Consider the following 17,495-nt stretch of genomic DNA (forward strand, 5'->3'; position numbering starts at 1 on the left):
CAAGGGAGCAGAGCCCACTTGCAGATTCTTTGATATCAATACCACCTCATCTAGCCTTAGACCAGAGATGATACGCATGTTTCTATTTACCTGTAATATCTGAGTGGTTGTAGTGTTGCCTCCCTGCTCAATAGCAAGTGGTAAGTTTTATCATGAGACAGGCATAGTGGAGAGTGGGGGATTCACCAAAAGTAGTAGATACTTAACATAGACCAAAACATTATCTGGGCCCAGGAATACATTTTGGCCAGTGTTTGCTTGGCTGATACTCAACTGGCCACAAAACCTCCTTTGCAGAACCCTGCACTGGTCATGCATTTGCTCCACAAGACTGAGTGCAAATTGAGTAATGCTGCTTCTGTGCCAGTAGCTTTTGGACCTGCACAAAAAGCTACCTATATTTCTTTAGCATCAGTTCAAAAATTCCTCCACACTCACTTTCTTCTGTTCATTTGCTTCATCCCACTGCCTTGCACCCTGTATCACTTGTCTTACACAGCTCTTGTTCAGATGGTGACTTGGCTCCAGACTATTTACTTGGGCTCCAAATTGGCTGACTTAGGACTCTTTTTTCCTGCTAACCCTTCTTCAACTCCACCACTGCAAACTCAGGCAAGAGGTATGCACACACAAGTAACTGCCAGGCACCCAAAAGGAAACAGGACACAGAAAATCAACTGAGCCACAGAATAATGGCTTTTTCAAAGAACAAAAGCATCTCATAATGTGTATACGCAAACTATTACTGTCTCTTTGGAGTAGTCTAATGATGCTGTCAACTGCTTAGAATATTTTCAGAACCTCCTTTTGAAACTGCTTTTGGAGCCTCTGTTACATTCCCTTAAGCATCCTCAATGATGATACACTGTTCTTTGAGAATGTATTTGAATTCTAGAAACAGCAAAAAGCCAAGTCTGATGACTAAGGCAGGTGATCTCAACTTTTCATATTGTTGTTGGCCAAAAGAAATCAGTGGCTAGATTTATTTCTTATAAATTCTTATAAAGTGGCTAATAAACCTGGCTAGATTTATTTCTTATAAAGCTCATAAAGTACCTTCCAGTATACCCACAGTGATGGTTGACGGCCGCTGCCTTTCACATTACATATGCTACATTTGGAGGATCATTTGCTTTTATTGATTAGTTTTTAGTTTACCTTTAAATGTATCCCTGCACAGGTGTTGCCTATAAGACACATACACATATACTCATGGTATCAAAAAGAAGAAAAGGGTTGCAGTCTCTCTTAGCTGTTCCCCACATCAGTGAAGGGCTCCCATATCTCATGTTTATTTTGTTCAGCTTCCTGTTTGCTTAGACATCAAAAATAGATCTGCTGGATACAACACAAATCTCCTTTGCTGCTTATAAGAATGTTTTCTCAGAAGACAATGTACGTGACTCTGCCAGTCTCTATCACCTGGACTGTTCCCCAGATATCAAGTTCAAAAGCATTTCACGGAAGCACATGATAATTACAGGGAAACTCTAAGCCAGAAGTTATAACCAAAGCCCTTAGTCAAAGCTGTTCAGCAAGATCAACCCTGGAATTTCATCCTCCTCTGATTTGTTTGGTTTAAGATTTGCCTAGTCAATACATAAGTGAATTTAGAATCAACAATAATTTATCGCAGTATTTTTTTTTAAAAGAACATGCACACAAGAAACTAACCCATCTTTTTCCTCTAACTCTCGACCGCTGTAGTCAAAGAAGATGTCAGAGTCTTCTGCTAGTGCTCTTTCAATTACCCGTATTGTCCGATCAAAAAAGATGAGAAATTCCTCTGAATGAAGGATCTGCTGTTTTTCTTCCTCTGTCAGCTCCCGTGGAGGGGCTTTTTAAGTAAAAGAGATTGTCAGGAAAGAAGAAAAGGACAATTAAAACATTTCAAGAGGAATCCAACTCTTGAAAGAGACTATTTACCAGAAAAGTGATCAGACAGTGAAACAAACCATTGTTAATATTGATTCTAAATAACTCCTAAATTCACACCAAAGGTTTTTATAGATGTTTCCCCTGATAATTACAAAAAAGATTTCATATCTAGACTAATTACTACTTTGAAGAGTTGAAAAAGATTACAAATGAAAATAAATTGGTGTTTTTAGCAATCAATTCTGAACGTTACTTTCTTTAAAACAGAACTTGAAAAACAGCTCAAAGAGTACATAATAGAAAAATCTGTAAAACTAAACATATTGCATACTACTATAAAGCTGCACATGTGAAATCACTAAGAAGTATCTATAATATCATCCGGGTAGCATCTTTCCTCTCTCTACTAGATACATTCATTCTATTTTAGATGGTTAGTTGCTAAGGCCGGCTGACTGTTATATAGGTTCCATTCAAAAACTGAAACATGACCTTCCAAACCTGCTTTCACCTGAGATACCTTCTGCTTCTTTTAAAAAAAGTTTTTTTTTTAACATTTATTTATTATTGAGAGACAGAGAGTGAGTAGAGGAGGGGCAGAGAGAGAGGGAGACACAGAATCTGAAACAGGCTCCAGGCTCTGAGCTGTCAGCACAGAGCCCGATGCAGGGCTCGAACTCACAAACCACGAGATCATGACCTGAGCCGAAGTCAGATGCTTAACCGACTGAGCGACCCAGGCTCCCCGATACCTTCTGCTTCTAAACAAACGTGGAACAAATAAACACTTCTAGAAGACACCTCAAAATAATTTTTATGCCTTTCTTTTCTAGCATGATTAATCTTACTGAACTAAATTTGAAGACATAAAATGAGAAAAAAGAGATTAAATAATTAGCAGTATGTCACAGTGTCTGAAAGTCAGCTAACCTCAGAGTCATGATTAGGTAACATAGACTGTTCCTTCAGTGGCAAGTTTACATAAAATGATAGAGAAAAGATTAGGAACTCCCCCAGACCGAACAGCCCTCAGAGGCAGAAACTGTCAGCTGAACTTCTGTGGTTCTTCAGAAACCCCAGGTCAACAACCTTGCAGAAAGCACTCAATACATGTTTGATGGCTTACTTTCTGTAGGACCAGACGGTCCTGGAATTTAAGTGACAGGAGGAGGGTAGTGCAATGCAATCAGTGTCGAGTTCCTAGAGGAGTCTCTCACCCACAGTCTTGCCCAACACTTCCGCTACCATCCCCATAACCATTTCTACCTGACCACTGGCTCAGAAAACCACGTAGGTGCAGTCAGTGGTAGCAGGTTTTATGCAACTTTTATTTGTTTCAATTACTAGCACCCCGAAGCCATTGTCCTGTGAAATCTGAACTGTCTGGAAGCCCTCCTGTAGACCCAAGGATCTCAAGCCTTTGATGTTCATAGTGTCTTTCCCCCTTCCCACCTCCCCATCCCTGACCCAGACCACAATGCAGGGCATCTGGCAGGTCTCCAGAATCTGTATATTTACAAGAAACTGGAATTATTATAATGCAGTTGGTTCACACCTTGAAAAATGCTCTCCGGACAATACTATAACGAAACATGATTCACCTACTAGAACAGACGATCATTTCACAAAACAGTTTACCCTGCAGTTTCTAGTAGCCCTGCATATAGTTAGATACATTTCTTTGCTGCTGAAGCCTCCAGGGCCCTTAATATGCCAATGTGTATTGGGACTCTCCAGGAACCTCCATCAATACCTGCTGAGCAGAGTTGCCCACATACTAGTTTGTGAAACGGTGAAACTGGCAATGTGTGGCTGTCAATAACAAGGACTCTACAAAACCAACCTGGAATCCAACATTGACTCTGCCCTTTGCTAACTTTGATTTTTTAATCAATTAAAGCTCTCGGAGTAGCAGTTTTATCTATAAAATGAGGTAATGATACCAAAACTTTAAGTCAAGCATTCAGTAACTGGTAATTGAGTAGTAATTTATTAGTCTACTTTCTAAAACTCCCGGGGCGCCTGGGTGGCGCAGTCGGTTAAGCGTCCGACTTCAGCCAGGTCACGATCTCGCGGTCTGTGAGTTCGAGCCCCGCGTCAGGCTCTGGGCTGATGGCTCAGAGCCTGGAGCCTGTTTCCGATTCTGTGTCTCCCTCTCTCTGCCCCTCCCCCGTTCATGCTCTGTCTCTCTCTGTCCCAAAAATAAATAAACGTAAAAAAAAAAAATTAAAAAAATAATAAAACTCCCATAAATGAGGCATTTGGATTTTTCACTCTTATGTAAGTTCAAGAAAATAGTAAAACTACTAAATGTAACCAGGCAAAAGGAAAAAAAAAACCCAAAAAACTTTAGGTTCATGTTGTTTCGATAGTACTGTCACATAAATAAATAAACTTCACTCAACAAGGATACTATAGGGTCAAGAAGAATGTCTTATTCTAAAAGCCCATGTTCATATCTTAGTTACTATTGATGTATGACTTGAGACCCATCTGAAATTAAGCAGAGAAATGGTCATTTGTTTCTCCTTATCTTTTTTAAAAATAATATTAAAAGTATATAACCTACTCTCTGTTTATCTTTTTGAGTTACTTCTATTTCACCTGTATCTTTCCTTACAGGTCTATTACCTTGAATAAAAAGTAGTATCTGTGTAATTTTCTGTAATTTTTTCTTCCCTGTAGCTTATTGTCACTTTGATCTCAGCTTTCAAGACATACAACTTCTTCTCTAAGAGAAACATAAATGGCTGATCAAAGTGTATTTGCAGAGGCCAAGTTCAGGTAGGTGAAGCAGTAACCTCTCCAGATATTATATTTGACAATACAATATTTGGCTTGAAATTAAATTGCTACTGAAGCAAAACAAAGGATATATTTTATATTAAGCTTTGATGTCTAACAGGGATCAAATGACATGACTTGTTAGCATAAAATAATAAGATGCATGTACAGACAAGTACTTTTTGAAAGTCATAAACAATATTCAACTTAGGAATTAAATAGGGCTATAGTTATTTTTGATAAAAAATCCCAAACCTCCCATATTTAAAAATCTTTAAATTGATAAGTGTTGTTGCAATGTAATGAAAACATAATGGAGTATCCAGGAACCGCAACCAAAAGCTGTATTCAGAGATAAACCTCTCCAGACATCATATTTCATGAAAGAAAATTGGTTGATTAATGGAATCCGCAAGGTTCAAACTACAAGCACAAACAATTAGAATCAGAATTGTATTACTCCAGGGTAGACCCCAAATTCTCCCTGATATATCTGTTTCTGTAGCTTTTCCCTATCCCTGACCCCTAACGAATTATTTTCAACATGTTCACTGCATAAAAAGGTATTAATTAATGTAATAGCAAAAGACATATGACAGCAAAATATATAATTTTTGGCATTGACAATCATTGGTTTTTCTTATTAAGTTAAGCAGAGCTATTATAGCAGGTTTGTTGTTTGTTTTTGCAACACAAAACGTAGAGTATTTCTGCCAAGAGTTAAAAATATTTTATGCATGTAAAGTGGCCTTTTTTTTCCTTAAAAAAAGAGAGATTCTTTATGAAAAGTCGAACGCATAGATAAAACTAACATATGATCCAAATGGAAAGACAGTTTTCATACTTGCCAAAATTTACCTGAACAGTTATATTTAGCTGTGAACACAATGTACTGAATTCATGAAATCTGAAGTTTAGAAGATAATCTAAGTCTATGACTTCGTGGTTGCAAGATTAAAATCTAGTATACGTTTTATTTTAGAGTCTTCTTTTTTTTATAATAGAAATGTTAATTTCTCTTAGTTTTGTAGATGAAAATATTTGTATATGTGTCTTTATGATGATTCTATCCTATTTGGTATGTTTTCTTTAGTTTTTTTTTATTGACGTTAATAGGTATTTTTCCATTTATTTCTTTAATTTACTCTATTTACTATATATCATATCTTTTGGTTTCAGGCTTGGGGGATTTTTTTTCTCTGTAAATATATACAATTCATAATGAAATTCACAATTTATATTGAGTACTTTACAATCTTTCCTTGAGTTCAAGAGCTATTTTACAAAAATATTCATTTCAGAATGAAATGTCTTGCTTTGTTTAAAAGATACAGCTTTGAGTTTCAGTATGAAAAATTAAATCTTTTAAATATTCTTCAAGAATATATGTAAAAGACAAAAAATAAAGAAGTAAATTCCCACATAGCTTAAATATTAGACCCAATTAAATAGGGACAGCGGCTCTTAAGGGATTTTACTGTGAGATCATTGCATAAATATGAGCAAGAAAACCAAACCAAGCTAATAAAGAAGGATATCCTCCTCTGAAGTTAATGTGAGGTTTATGAGTTAATGTGCATTTACAAGAGCTAGGTCTGATTCTGTTGTTTTAAATCTCTAAACATGAAGATCCCTGAACACTTACATATAGAAATTTCCTAAAATTTGATTAAAAGCTAACATGTACCTGCTGTTTTCTCTACTCCATTGTGGAAAAATGGAGTGAAAACAGTAAAATATCAAACCCTTATTTCTTTACTGCTTAGTGCATTTTGATATCATATGGGCAAAAATGTCAAAAGCTAGTGAGCACTGTTTTTTTTTTCCCATCTCCTGTTCACCGTTTTTTTTTTTTTTAACTCCAAAAAAGGCTAGATTTCTCAAAAATGTGCTCCCTGGTTTGAAACCGTGGATGTCAAGTTTCAGCCCAGAGCAAATTTTTATGGCTGAGTAATAAATCCCTGAAACTCAAGGTTCGTAAGGGAAGTGCTGACACAGCCCTAACTACTATGCAGCCGTGTGAATGGCGCCACGATTATATCTGCTAGAGATTCTTTAAAAAGTTTGCAAAATACTGTCTTGCTTAAAAAAAAAAAAAAGCCAGAGAGAGACTGATGCCAACATAAACATGCTTTTAACCCATTATGTGCTAATTTGCAGAAAAGCCATTAATAGAGAAAAAGGCACACAGAGCAGCAGTACAGGAAATGTACTTCAAACTCCTTTTTGACTTTTAACAGGACTTTAATCAATTCCATGAAGCATGAGTAACAGTTAAAACTGGAGGGTGTTTTTGTTCAGAACTTAAGAAGGGGGTTGCAGTGCTTTGCCAGAGAAGACAATTTGGGGATTGGGGTGGGGGTGGGAGGGAATCTGTGCCAAGACACACACAAGACACCTTGGCTCCTTATCACCCAGAATAGCTTAAGGATGTTTTGCAAGAGGAAAAACCTTTTATTTGTTTATTTTAATAAATCCTGAGTTGGTTTGTCTCTTGCTATACCTGTGTTAAAAAAAAGTTCTTACAATTTGAGGTAAAATCTCTCCAATCAAATGCATTTAGACTCTCTCAGAAAAAATACTCTCATGCCTTCTGTGGATGCCACTGTTAAAGATGCTGAATCTATTCCCTGCCTTTAGTCATAGCCCAGGACTTGACAGTAATCAAAATCATTCAATGCCTGAGCCAGTTGGAGCCGGCTGAGCGCAGGGCTGGACCCCACCACCTCTGGGATCATGACCTGAGTCGAAATCAAAAGTCAGATGTTCCACCAACTGAGCCACCCAGGTGCCCATCACAGGCATCTTTAAAATTTAAAAATCAAATGAACTTATTTTTTTTTAATTTTTTAATGTTTATTTATTTTTTGAGAAAGAGAGAGAGAGAGAGAGTTTGAGCAGGGGAGGGGCAGAGAGAGAGAGGGAGACACAGAATCCGAAGCAGGCTCCAGTCTCCGAGCTGTCAGCACAGAGCCCGATGTGGGGCTCGAACTCACAAGCTGTGAGATCATGACCTGAGCCAAAGTCAGACGCTTAACTGACTGAGCCACCCAGGCGCCCCTCAAATGAACTTCTAATGAAACTTCTGTTGGTCTATATTTGGGACTTAGCAGGGAATATGGAAGTATCTTTTAATTTTTTAATAATGTATATTTATTTTTGAAAGAGAGAGACAGACTGCAAGTGGGGCAGGAGGAGACACAGAATCTGAAACAGGGTCGAGGCTCCCAGCTGTCAGCATGGAGCCCAACATGGGGCACAAACCCACAAATCACAAGATCATGACCGAAGTCTGATGCTTAACCGACTGAGCCACCCAGGCGCCCCTGGAAAAATCTTTTAAATCTGCACTCTGTGTTCAGACATACTTCGTTTGTCAGTAAGAATGACGATTTCAAAATTCTTTTATCTCCATGGGCTAAGAATTTCACAGGGATACAAAATTAGATTTTTAAGGATAGAGCACCCGGAGGATTGATTGCCTTCCCTTTTCTTTTTTCTTTCTTGCTTTTGACACCCAGTGCTATGTCAGGATGATACCATCATGATAAAAGGTATAGTCTTTGGTGTCAACGGCAAATCCTGCTCATGCACTTCTACAATGTGTGTCCTTGGGTAAGTTTTTAGACCTCTCTCTTCCTGGTTCTCCATCTATAAGGTAAGAATAATAATAGTATCTGCTTCAAAAGGATGTTCTGAGATGTAGATAATACCTGTAAAGGGCACAGGAGAAAGCTGAGTACACGGGAAGCCCTTAATAAATGCTCACCATTATTATCACTGAAACATGGAAAGTTTCGCTCTTCATACAGGCAGAGCTATGGAAGCACACTTTGAACAGTAGAGTTAATAGTAATGATCATTGCTAATATTTCTGTGTAGATCACATGAATAAACTTCAGAATTTATTAACAAAATAATTATATCTGCTTCTTCCCTTTACTGTTATCATTCAGAATATCCGATGCGGTGCACTAGGTAACATGACAATTGATAACAATTATCTTATGTTTTCACTCTTTAGTAATAATTTTACTGAATTGTGACTGGACTTGTTGCTGGAATTGTGGCTAGCTTGCATTTTATTTACTTCTTTCTCTCGCACATGAGAAAGTGGCAGAGAAAGAGGGAAGGAGGGAGAGAGAGAGGGAGGGAGAGAGAGAGAGAGAGAGAGAGAGAGGGAGAGAGAGAGAGAGAGAGAATCCTAAACAGGCTCCAGACTCAGCACAAAGCCTGATGCAGGGCTCAATCTCATGACCATGAGATCATGACCTGAGCTGAAATCAAGAGTCAGATGCTTAACCCACTGAATCACCCAGGCACCCCTCTATTTTATTTACTTCTATCAGTCAAAAAATAGATGACTCTTGCTTTGGGGATTACAGTTTATGGTGCTAAATGTAATGTGCTGAAAACCTTCTACATAGGGAGTATGCGTTTAATTTTTACTTACCAGGATAGCCCCTAAGTTGTTAAAAAAAAACAACAATAACAATAAATTGATGACTAATTTACCTCCCATACCATACCTTCTTTCACCTCCTGTTTTTGGTCTTGGTTTTCCAGTTCTGAATCATGGCCAACTTTAGGTTCTACCATTTCCTCATCTTCCTCATCCTCTAGAAGAAAGAAAGAGAAAAATGCATTATTTTCTTTCCTTCAAATCAAAGCCTTTGGTTGATGGTGGGAGGTAGGGCCAAAGGGTAAAGTTCCAATCATTTAGGGCAACTTCTAAGTAAATCAGTCCTCAATGAATGCCCAAGATATATGTTCATGAATATATGAATAAATTATCTCCAAAAGGGGCCTCTTTGAAAGTCCCCCAAGCTGCTGAGAAAACCACCCGAGTCGGCACCTGCTAACATCCATCTCCATGCCCTCACCACATGGGATGTCTTGGAATTGCCTCTCTGACCTCTGAAGCTTCTTCAGAGATGACCCAGGAACAGATCTCAAAATGTTTCCACCTGGGGCACATTCTCCACAGGGAACACCTGCTGTACAGACGACTCATTTCCAATTTAATTCTCACCAAATTAATTTGTTTTTGACCTACAGGAAAGGGTTAAATACAGGTCTGACCCCAGGTCAAATGCCATTGGCAAGTAAACAACCAGGGGGTAGAGTCCCAAAAGTCACTGCCATTGGCCTGGGAGAAAGCAACCAACCTGAAATCGCATTTACACATTCAGAGCAGCTCATGCATTAATGTGAATTTAATGAGCACCAACAAATGGACCCAGTCTGCTACCACTGCCAGATGTTATAGTGCCCTTCCTGCCCTATGCAAATGTGTGCTCATTCTGTCTGCTCTCAACCTGCCTTTCTTAGAGGCCCCTTTCATTATAGAGTGCTTGAAATCATCAGCCACAAAGTAGAAGATGTAGGGGGGAGTCAAGGTGTCACAAGAAAATCCAGTGTAGAGAAATAAAATAATACAAAAAATTAAAACTTGCTTTCACAGTTTAAAAAATATATTGTCTTCTCTCTTAAGTATACTATTCACTGTAGGTTATTTATTTCATTGGTTCAGATGGAATTTAAAAGAAATGACTTCACTTCCTCCCCTGCCCCTACATTCATTCATATATTCATTCATCCATCAAATATTTACAGACTTTCTGTAAGATCTCAAGCTCTATGGATAGTCTCATTTCCATCATAATAAATCCTGAGATTTACATCAACTAAAAATTTCAGCCCCAACCACTTAGGGAATGCATTATAAATGCATACCTAAATGCCCAAATAAATATCTGCAGCCTGAAAAGCAACTCCAAAAGTCTGACTACATTAAGCAAGTGATCTGGGGAAGAAATATCAACTTTAAAAATTTGAACATATAAAGTGTAGCATTGCAATTTAGATATTAAAAAATTTTAATGTAAACTTTCATTGAAATACAATACTCTAAGTGCATATGTATATACTGTGGAACCAACCTCATTACTTTATAACCACACTATAAACATATCAGAAAGAACGTAGAACACTTTTAAGGAAAATGGTCATTTATTAGTAACACATTTACCATCAGTACATTATTTCCAATACATACCTAAGAGGTAAAGAGTTGCACTTGGAATTTTGAAAAGAACACTGAGTTACTCTGATTTTTAGACAAATAAACCCTTAAAGTGTTGTTATAAGCAGCACATTTAAGTCCTTATCCATATATAAAGATATTACTGCTATCTACCCATTAACAACCTGCTTGAAAAGTCGTGAACCTGCACATCATGTATCCTGATCCAAAGACCTGACACAAAACCTTAGGAGGTACTAGCCTCCTCTTCTGGTAAACCTGGGATGGAGAGGCAATCTTCAAAAGTCCACTAATCTGCTAGTAAGTGGCTCTATTTCTGAACCTTCTAGAGACATTTATTACTTTTTTAAAGTTTTAAAAAATTTATTTAAATTCAAGTTAGTTAACATACAGTGTAGTCTTGGTTGCAGAAGTAGAACCCAGTGATTCATCACTTACATATAACACCCCGTGTCCATCCCAACAAGTGCCCTCCTTAATGCCCGTCACACATTTGACTCATCCCCCCATCCCCCTCCCCCTCCAACAACCCTGTTTGCTCTCTGTATTGAAGGGTAGAGACATTTCTTTAAACTTACTGGATTTAGCAGCAATGCCCTGACACTTACAAAATGCAAGTAAATACAACAAATACAAAACTGATAGGGCATGTATTATGAATTGAGTCCTGTTTTGCCCTCCCCCCAACCAAATATTTGTATGTTGAGGTTCTAATGCTTAGGATCTCAGAATGTGACTTTATTTGAAAATAGGATCATTGAAGATATATTTAGTTAAAATGAGATCAGACTGGAGTAGGTGGGCACCTAATCCAATATTATAAAAAGGAGAAATTTAGACATGGGCACACATAGGGAGAATGCCAGGGGAAGCTGAAAAAGACTGGGGTGATGTTTCTACCAGCTAAAGAATGCCAAAGATTGTTAGCACACAACCAGAAACTAGGGACAAGGCACAGAACAGATTTTTCCTCACAGCCGTCAGAAGGAGCCAACCATGTCAACACCTTGATCTCAGAATCACCTGGCCTCCAAAACTGAGACATTCCATTTCTACTGCTTAAACCACCCAGAATTGTAGTACTTTGTAACAGCAGCCTGAGCAAATTAATACAGCCAGTAGAGTGCCCTGCTTTCTATGACCCTATAAGGTAGGGGAAGAGATACAGGACATATACCATAATAACACCTAAGGCAAGGATGTAAAATCTAATTTATTTACCAGAACTTGGTACCATCAGTCTAACAGATGAAGAGATAGATTAATCTCCCCCAAAGAAACTCACAACCACATCAAATTTTCAAGTTTTGTCTGGTTCTGCCTGTTTTCAGATCTACGATCGGTAACCATCAGGCATACTGCCTCCTTCGTCAGAGCATGATGTGAAATAGAAAGGCCTTGCGGAAAGGCCTAAAGTAGAAGCTCAGTTGCAGTGTAAGGACAGGCTTGGAGAGGCTCTTCGAGGTGGATATGGCGTGGCCTCCATAAGAATCGCTCTTCTGCTTCTAAGAGGCAAGTACACACAAGGCTCAGCTGAGGAGAAGTTAGGTTTCACATTCTGGACAGCTATATATGATGGGCTGTCTTATTTATTAAGGATACATATGCTGCATCCACATTCTATTCACATTCTCATGTTGGAATCCACTGCCCTGAGACCAGACTGTCAATGCCTACCACAAAGCATTAGTTCCTCTGGCTGAACAGATTCATAAGTTGGGCAGGGATCAGCACATCAAAGGAAGTAATTGATCTGGGTCTGAGCCTGGAGTCTACATCTTGCCAGCCCCTTGATTTTACATAATTCATAGAAACTCTTGGATCAGTCATCAGAAAAGGCCACACTGAGGTGACATTTGAGCAAAAAGTTCAAGGAGTCAAGGGAGTGAGCTGTGTGAAGATCTTGGAGAAGACCAGTAACAACAGATTCTTCCATCTTATTCTGTGGACCCAGGGGTTTAATGGGTCACGGTTTAAATTAATTTATTATCAGTTGCGTTGACTATAGAAAATAGCTGTGCTTTCATTAGAACCATCTGTTTGTACATTCCCATCTTCTAGTTCTTAAAATGAAGTCGGTTTCCCCAAATGACTTGGGTTAGTATCACATTGTATCAAATTCTTGGGGTACCTGAGTGGCTCAGTTAAGCAAAGAACTCTTGATTCCAGCTCCGCGCTGACAGCATGGAGCCTGCTTGAGATTTTCTCTCTCTCTCTCTCTCTCTCTCTCTCTCTCTCTCTGTCTCTGCTCCTCCCCCATCCATATACTTTCTCTCTCTCAAAAGTAAGTAAATAAACATTTAAAAAATAGTACCAAATTCTCATCTTTCACAGCTATAAAGGTCTTTATTTTCAACATTAGTTCCTGGAAGAGTCAAAATGCAACATTGTGACGGAAAGTGTTCTATAAGGGCTTGGCTCTAAAAAGGGCTAGGTTTGTGATAGCAATGTGTAGGTTTATACACAAAGTATGCAGGAAAATCACAGGTTATCTAATTATTTAAATAGAAAATTCTTCCCCAGAGAACGTTTTTGATGAATGTAAGAAAACCAAATACTTACAGTGTTTATAATACGTGCAAAGTCCTACAATGAAATACTGTGAATAATAGAAAAACAAATAAAAAAAATAATATCTGACCTTTTAAAGTGGTTAAAAACCAGTTTCAGGCATTAATTTTTTAGTGGCCACAGAATTCTTTGTCTTTCAGCCTTTTAAAGACACAAAGCAAGTGTTTCAGTGGATTTGTTAAGGAAATAAAACACAAGAGACTGGTTCGTTTCTCTGCATACTGATATGTTTGCCTTGCTCAGCAAAGAGAGTGTATTTTTCTTTAAGACTCTGGTTTCCTTTCTGGTGCAATTGGAATTACTTCTGTTGAAACCATTTTCAAAACAGTTAAATAACTTTAAAGAAAAGGATTTATGTAGACCCGCTACAGACCACTGATATATGAGTTGTGCCACTAGTTCATACCCGGTTACATTTCCTCTGAGATTGGAGGGGAAAAAAATTACCACCCATGTATGGTTTCCTGTACCAGGTCCACACAAGAAATTAAACTAGTGTAGGCAGAAGTTAATTACCTGTCAGCCCAAGGGGCTAATTTCAAACAATGGCATCTTTTAGGCACTTTATTTTATTTAGCACCCAAATTCTGCTGTCCCCGGTCGCTGCATGCATTCCTTTAAAGTTGGGGAGATCTTTGGTAACCACTGTCCTTCTCCTGAAGATATCCTAAAGGTCTAAGAACGAACACTTGCATGTTCAGCAGCAACCACACATAACACACTTAGCACAAGGCCTGACCCTCTGTGTGAGCTCTGGAAGGGTTGTCTGCTCTACCCACCTGCGTTTCAGAGTGAAGTCAAGGTTGTCCATCTAAACGTGCTGCGTCCCTTTAATTGTTGATCTGCTCTGATGGCCTCAGAGTTGAGACTTTGGAAGGGGAGTGCCAGGGAATGTCTGTCACTGTTTGGCAATACAGTGTGAAAACTCCTTTCTGCCCGGGGGTATCCCTCTTGTAGTACTGGTATATTGGTAACATGCTGAGCCCCTGCTTTCTTCTCCTGAAGCCCAAGGGGAGACATCTTCCTGCTCCCCAGCTCCTACTGACCAGAACAGAGGCAGGATCCAAGTGATAGTCAGACTGGATGTTCCTAACTGGGCCTTTGTCTTTGCAGCCAGGAGGCAAAACCAAGGGAATAGTAAGGATTAATTTTTGGCAGCATGCCGTAGTAGCAGCAACACCCGACATCCTGGCCAGATTGTTCCAGAGGTCCACAGTCTGGGTTCCCTTGGTCTCTGCTCCTTTTTAAGCCTGTTCCTTCTGCCTCCTGTTGATCCTGTGAGCACCAGATTTCCTTCCAATAAATCTCACCAGGGGTGATGTCAACACCAGATTTCCTTCCAATAAATCCCACTGGACTTAGTGCCTGCCGCTTGCAACCAGAACCCTGAGCAACACAGGGCGGCCCTCTGTGAAGAGAAGGGCTTGTTTTTACAAGGTCAATGGGTTCTCACTTTCCTCTGCTCTCTCAGGGACTGCAAAACCCCAGGATAAGAGGGTCTGAGTGCCCAGCCCTCACCTTCCTGCCCAGCTTCTGGCTTTTCATGAGGGGGCTCTGGCCCCTCCATGTAAGACCGTTGAGTCTGGTCAGGTGGAGGAAGGCTGCAGGGAGCAGAATGGGTCATTTCACTCTACCCTTCTCGATTCCAAAGGGCATCTTGCTGTTACCAAAGGGGAAGGCACAACGCAATATCACATGACTATGAATCCAACAGGCTAATGACTCTAGATGCACAATTACTTTATGTACCGCTTAGAAAACAGATTACTGCTAATTAAGCTATAACACATCATGAATTCTAACATGAAAAATTGTGAATGCTGGAATTGATAAAATAATTTGTGGCTTAGAAATGAAGAGAAACTAGCTTCCCAAAGATAAAAGGGATGGCAAGGACACAGAGTCAAGTCCAAATCAAGCTTATTGGTATACTACTATCAGTGAACAGATTTGGAGATACAAGGCATATTTGTTTTAAAAGATATATTGCTTTCAACTTAAGAACAAATGCCCTAGCCACTTAATATATAATTCTATGTATAAATATTTCAGAGGATAACTGTTTTAAAAACATATTTAAAATTTTTCAATAGAAAAGCAGCCTGGAGCCTGCTTCGGATTCTGTGTCTCCCTCCCTCTCTCTCTCTCTTTCTTTCCCTCTCTCTCTCTCTCTCTCTCTCTCTCTCTCCCTGCCCCTTCCCCACTTGCACTCTGTCTCTCTCTCTCAAAAATAAACAAACATTAAAAATTAAAAAAAAACAAAGAAAAATAGAAAAATTAGGATTTATTTTTCAATTTAAAGCATAATTCACTCTAAGGAAGGTATTCTTTGCAGGTCTGTGCTTTGCTTCATCTTTTCTCATATCAAGTCCACTCTGGATAATACTTACACCCATGTCTTCCATCATCACCCACAAACTGAAACCTTTCCAGACTCCAGATTCTGTATTGCACATTCCAACATGAATGTACCACAGGCATTTCACATTTGACATGTTCAAATCAGAACTCCTGCCTTCTCCCGAGACCTGCTCCTTTGATTACATTCTCTTTCCTGCCCTGTGGTACCATCATTCACATGGCTTCACAGTTGGACACCAGAATATATATCACCCTTCAATTTCTCTTGGGCACCGGGACCTGTAAGAAGGGGTCTCTAAGTCCTGTCAATTCCTCACTACCAGTTTTGTTCTGTATTTCTACTAGTTTTATTTATTTTTTATTATTAAAAAAACACATCTATGTATACTTTCTACACCAAAACAACAACAATGACAAAATTCCACCAAACCAAAAACAAACAACAAAACCAAAACTCTATAACTCCCTAAAAATGTTAGGGTAAAATCCCATAACTCCTTGTCTTTTCCACCTCATCTTCCATTCTGAACAATGCACAACCACCCGATGTCCCAGTAGGTTCATGCCTCAAAAGCACTGCATGTAATTTTTTTTTGTGTCTGTGTTGGTCTTCCCTTCAATATCCAGGAGTTAATTATAACTAGCCTTTGGTGATACAATTCCAGAGCTTTAACACTTCCTCCCAACAAGATTTGTTGACCCCTTTCATTGTTCCACCACCCCACCTTGTACCTTGTATATATCTCTATGACAACACATCTCAGACCACTTAAAATTAAGTTTATTCATCTATCTCCACAACCAGATGAAAAGTCCCCAAAGACCTACTCTTGTTAGTATCATCAATGTCAAGTACTGAGACTAACAAAATCAAGACAGGTGCTTGATCTGGAAAGATAGTTATGAATCACATCATATAGGACCTTGCATGACAGAGCAAGTTTGGACTTCTTTCTAGAGATGAGTATCCCCCTTTTAATAAACACAAATCTCATGTAGTCCATATTATTTAAAATTTCAAAGGGAATTCAAGGCACTGGTAATGCCAAATATGGCTTTTGAACCTCACTTATCTCCTTGCCAGTCAGCCCTTTACGCACATTCTAATATATTTAAGAGGTGGATTGACTCTTGATGAAAACTAGTCTTCCCAACCTTTCTTACAGAGAACCAGAGGCTTTTAAAAACTCAAGAGAGAAAGTGTGATTTTGTTTAAGAATATGGAGGCAAGATGGAGGGTGGAGGAAATTGGGAAAGCCTGGAATAAGGGAGACAGTGAGAAGGTAAACTATAGCTGTAGTCCAAGCAACAGATGATGAGAACTTGACCTAAGATGGTTCAGTTACCAATGGGCATGATGAATTGGACTGAATTTAGACATATGTTTATACAACAGACAGTGAGGGCTCTCGTACAGAACTCATTCAAGTCACCCTATCCTTGGACCAACTTTGTGTACAGTTAGCCAACTTTGCCAGGAGTCCAAAGAGAGCCACCCTCCCGATATGTATTACGGCGGCCAAAATAAAGTATAACGTGCACCACTGAATGCTTACACAAACCAAGGTGAGCGCCTCTGTGCTTTAAAAATATGCAGGAAAGACATATTTTGTGGGATTTTCAGTAAGCACTTTGTTAAATATACTACATGGTAATATTTAAAAAAACCTTCACTTTCTGGTCTAGAAAAATCTGGCCAGAGTAAAGAAAACATACATTTCTCATCATACAGAGCACTCCTGTTAACACTCTAGGCCACATCAGTTCTCTCCTAAGGCTCTAACATGACAGTACTTGGAAAGTGTACTTCCTGGTGGAATGACACCCAAGGCATTGCAAATGGGAGGAAATGAAA

General features: G+C 39.0%; 1 protein-coding gene across 4 annotated transcripts in view; it reads right to left on the reverse strand.

Annotated features, from left to right (window-relative positions):
- DYNC1I1 (dynein cytoplasmic 1 intermediate chain 1) overlaps nucleotides 1-17,495 on the reverse strand; it is a 314,400-nt gene that overhangs the window by 118,150 nt on the left and 178,755 nt on the right. For all 4 annotated transcript variants that reach the window (XM_040472606.1, XM_040472609.1, XM_040472607.1 and 1 more), the window contains 2 exons: nucleotides 9,192-9,281; nucleotides 1,675-1,837 (listed from right to left, as the gene is read on the reverse strand). In XM_040472606.1, the coding sequence (XP_040328540.1) occupies nucleotides 1,675-1,837; nucleotides 9,192-9,281 (253 nt within the window). The remainder of the gene's footprint in view (nucleotides 1-1,674; nucleotides 1,838-9,191; nucleotides 9,282-17,495) is intronic.

This window comes from Herpailurus yagouaroundi, unplaced genomic scaffold (genome assembly GCF_014898765.1).
Source record: "Herpailurus yagouaroundi ecotype Mexico unplaced genomic scaffold, PumYag 100, whole genome shotgun sequence".
Lineage (NCBI taxonomy): Eukaryota > Metazoa > Chordata > Mammalia > Carnivora > Felidae > Herpailurus > Herpailurus yagouaroundi.